The sequence below is a fragment of the Lupinus angustifolius genome, chromosome LG15 (genome assembly GCF_001865875.1).
Source record: "Lupinus angustifolius cultivar Tanjil chromosome LG15, LupAngTanjil_v1.0, whole genome shotgun sequence".
NCBI classification, from domain to species: Eukaryota; Viridiplantae; Streptophyta; class Magnoliopsida; order Fabales; family Fabaceae; genus Lupinus; species Lupinus angustifolius.
Window position 1 is genome coordinate 17,199,378 of NC_032023.1, and position 4,550 is coordinate 17,203,927.

The following is a 4,550-nucleotide window of genomic DNA, read 5'->3' on the forward strand; positions in this document are numbered from 1 at the left end:
TATTACCTAATAATATAAAAAAAATATTTTCTATTTTTATGATTTTTTTTTAATTAGAGGTACTATTTAATGGGATTGAGACACAAAAAATAGAACATGTTATCTTCATTCAGTAGCTAGTACTTGAATTCCTACTTCATAAGAGGACGAAGGTGTGACAATTCTAGCCAAGAGAACTTTCTCTTCGGAAAAGATTAAGGTATAGTGCTATTAAGAGACAACAAACATCTAGGTGAGATGATGAAACTAGTAATATAGCATATACTCAATTATAAAAGTAATTTGTACTGAAGTAAATTATCAAAACTAATCCTCATCATTCTTTTAGCCTCAAGAAAGTAACAAAAGGCTCATCAAACTCCTTGCAGGTGTAACCCATTAATACCCAATCATACATGAAAATTGATCCACAAGAAGAAAAACTATACACTGTCAGACTCATCCTATATTCTCTAAATCTTGAGAAAACAATTCAGTATGTAGGGAAGTGTTGTGGTAAGGAAAAGATAGCAATGTCTATATGAGCTTCTTCTTCCTAAAGAAACGCTTCAGATACCACAGTTGCAATCCAGAAACTGAAATGCAGACACCAAGAGACATGATACTGAACCATGCTACTCTACCATTTGTTGCTTCACTAACTTCCCTCATTTCTGCTTCCCTGTAGCAAGCAAAATATCCAATAATAGGAAGTTATAAAATGCATCAATCATAATCAATATAAACCCTCAGTATCATCATTGAAAGATATTGAAGTGTTAACTTAAAGCTTAAAAGAACCCCACTTCATAAAAGCCTCATATCTAACAGATAATTTTAACTGTCTGCATTGACACTTTCAGCACATCATTCATCATGTATGACCTTTACTTGAGAGCCACTAGTGTTTAACACGCAAATGGTGGATGAGATGTACTCAACTATTCAAATTGCGGACCACATCACGTGATGCGGCTGCAATATTGCAGTTGTAGTGACCGCCACAACCGCATCACATTGCAATTGTAATATGACACTGCATCAGGTTGCATTACAACTGCATCAGGTCACATTGAATTCAAAAATATTTTTTAATCACAGAAAAATTCACACTACAATGGCCACAATCCGTATTGCAACAACTATAATAACCGTAACCACAATTTGAAACATTAGATGTAATTATTCTTAAAGCAATCTAAAATCAAACATAACAAAGAATATAAGAGATGTACCTATTCTTCAAGTAAAGTAGATTCTCATGGATGGCATCCACAACTCCTTCAAGCTTCCTTAGCTCAAGTTCAACACCCTTTAACCAATGTCCAAAAAGCATATGACATCAAACAGTTTTGCATATAAAAATCTCAATTACATATTACAAAGGCAACAATTTAGAAAAGATGAAACTCATTTAGTACCTCAATCTTTTCTTTTTTAGCTACAGCCTCCCAATCCTTGGCAGAAATTCCAGTTCTCCATTCAAGGCTAACAGTTACGCTTCCTTGATGGTTACCTTCAACCCAAAAGCACGCCACATAGTTCCCACTCTCGGTAGTTGTAAATGCAAACTGACCGTGAGTAACATTTTGATTGTCGTGAAGATTATTTCCATAAGGAGATGTTACCTGGGATAAAAAACCACATAAATAATTAAAAAAATATGATTAATTAGTAAATATGAATTCTTTGCAGTACATTGAGCTATGCCATTATCCCACAACATTATAGATTAAGAACATGGAAGAAACATGGCCCTAAATAAGGGGAAAATTCAATTTTGACAATATTTTGACATTTACTGTAGTCTTAAATATAGAAATATAGAACTAAAGACACGATATATTTTGACTTCAATTTCATTATCCAAACTGAAATTTTCTGCTATCCTAATTATCAATTTTACCAGGGTACCAAATCTAGCATAAAGTTTAATTAATCACACAAAAATCTTAAACTAACATAAGTTAAACCTTGGCAGAAAACAAAGCAACAAATGAAAGTAGCTAATAAATCTAGATCAGCAAGCTGAAACCAAAAAGTAGGAAGAATAAGGTGTGAAACATACCTTGGCAGAAATAGTATTCAGCTGGTGACCCTCAGTATCATCAGCCACAACATAGTAATCAGCTATAACTACAACGTGTGACTGGATTTCCTCGGACAAACACTTAGGTCCTGAAGTTGGTATGGTTAACCATATGGCCTCAGTTTGAGGGAGCAGAAAAGTGGTTAAGGACAACAACAAGATCAGGAACAGAGTGATTGGAGTTTCAGATCTTAGGTTCATGTCTTTGGCCATTACTTAAGGTTGACCTTATTTTAATCAGATTCTATGAAACTTATGGGACTCAGATCTAAGTTTCTTAATTATGTATAGAAAGAAAGAAAGAAAAAGAGGCAGAGGAATAAATGAAGAATAGAGAAGCTACTGCTAGTATTATAAGGGTAATAGTAATATTGATAATAATCACAAGTATCGTATTTATGTAACTCCAATTTTACTTGTGCATCTTTCATAATTAGAAAATAAAGGAATCAAATTTAGAATAACTGGCATTTAGCAATTGTTTTATATCTTCTTAGTGCCTTATTTATCTGTTTTAGTAAATTTTATTGTTGTAATAGTGAGACTATTAAACCTTAAAACAGTTTTATGATACATTTATTAAAAATCATAATCGTAAAAAATAGTGACAGCAACATGGTAACTCAAGTGCGCTCTTATTTAGATTAAATTTTAATATCGATTATGGGTGAAATAAACTCAATCACTCATCATACTCGAATCAATATATCCTCTACAAAATATATAGAGGCACACCCTTTGTTGACATTTGTTTGCGCCTAGTTGTTCAAAAGATTTGTTTGAAGCCCGAGCTCATATGAAATTGGATCGGCTAATAAAAAGTTGGCCCAAAATATAGTGAACCTGTTTTTTATTTTGATAAATAATGAGGCCTAAGCCCAAAGAGTTTTTGTGCATATATTGGTATCGGAACCACTTCAGAAATGTAAATTATTGCATAGACAACTATCAAACACTCAATCATCTATCACTAAGGATAGGGTTGTTGATTCCAGCTGAATACCCAGCCATACTAGGAAATTTCACGATATCCTTTTCTCTGGAAAAATACAGTGGATTCTACTTTACTTTTTTTATATTTTTATTTTCATATGTTGGATTTGATTCATATAGACAATCATATGAAGTCATCGTCACACCCATATGGATTTTGCCTCTTCATCCACCCACAAGCTTTCAAATTTGAAATCTTTGGCTGCAATTTCGCCAAACCCAAATCATGTGTCCCAAAAAACCATGTCCCTTTCTTATCTCTTCAGAATTCTCATCACTTGTCACCTAGTAATTATTCATTATTCATTTCATTAAAAAAACATGAGCCCTCAGCTCTCTAGTTCCAAATGCATGCATGCAAGCATAGATGTGGCCCCTAAGATGAGTGAAGTCACTTACTATAGAAAGCCTGGGCTACTCTATTTCCCAGTTGTGGCCAAGTGCTATCCAATCTAATTGACCCTACAATTCTCGCTGGCAGCATTATATGGTTGTCTCTTTCGTGGGTTTCTTTGTTAATTGTCCTTGTCTCATGGGTATGGTTGTCCTAAGCTTAGTACAGAGAAGAATCGGCTGTCCAAATGGTGTCCCAAACTCTATTCCGAACTAATGATATTGAAGTAATAATAGGAAAATATGTATTGAACATTTAATTTTTTAGTTGACATGATATACTTTTATTGGTCCGAGACAAATTAGAAATATCATTTGGGACAATAAATCTTTATCTGTTTGTTAGAACCTGTTAGGACAGAAAAGAGTACAGTTGCAGTACACTATGAAGATCGGTACAACATGCATTCATGAATCTGAATTTGTGGTAAAGTAGTTCTTGCTCGACCTCTCATGCTAGCTACAGTTTCCCTCCTCTGGTAATTTATAATGGGAAGGAGTACTGCTGTGTTGGTTTAGTGTAAGACAATCTTCTTAATCCCATTTCTATTTTTGTTAGCTGATGAGAGACTAAATTGTATGATGAACACCAATGATTATATTTTGGCTTTAAATTTTAGAATTGAGAACGGGAATTTATTTACCATAGTAGTAAGATGCTAAGACAATCCCATTTTAATTGGTGATGCTACTTGGGTTAATCTATGAGGAAGCCCAACTTCAAAAAAATTATGAGAAAGTTTAAGTCTGCAATTAATGAAGGACTCATAGGAATAGACATAAGATCGTGCCAAATCAAGCCATGATTGTATCACGAACAAGTTATAATTGTGTCAGGAGGAACACGCACCAGCCGCATTAGACACCAAGTGCATCATGCATAAAGTGCACCATGTTAAAATGGTAGGAGGAATGAAAAAGATTTCTTGATGAATCAAGAAAGATGAAATAAAAGAGTTTTATTCATTGAATATTGAATAGATTGCTAACAAAATTACATTGAATCATTTATATAAAGGATAGAAAAACTAATTATCCTGACTAAACTAATTAACCAACTAACCAATGCTCAACTATTTTAACATTCCCCTGCAAG

General features: G+C 33.7%; 1 protein-coding gene across 2 annotated transcripts; it reads right to left on the reverse strand.

Annotated features, from left to right (window-relative positions):
- Positions 234-2,416, reverse strand: LOC109328713 (transmembrane emp24 domain-containing protein p24delta3-like). 2 transcript variants are annotated; one of them, XM_019562304.1, is made up of 5 exons: positions 2,048-2,416; positions 1,401-1,607; positions 1,215-1,291; positions 480-661; positions 234-445 (listed from the first exon to the last, which is right to left on the reverse strand). In XM_019562304.1, the coding sequence occupies exons 1-4, from the start codon at positions 2,279-2,281 to the stop codon at positions 517-519; spliced, it is 663 nt and encodes a 220-aa protein (XP_019417849.1). In that variant the 5' UTR covers positions 2,282-2,416; the 3' UTR covers positions 234-445; positions 480-516. The 2 variants fall into 2 exon arrangements, with proteins under 2 accessions (XP_019417849.1, XP_019417848.1); XM_019562303.1 differs by having other exon boundaries at positions 234-661; positions 2,048-2,415.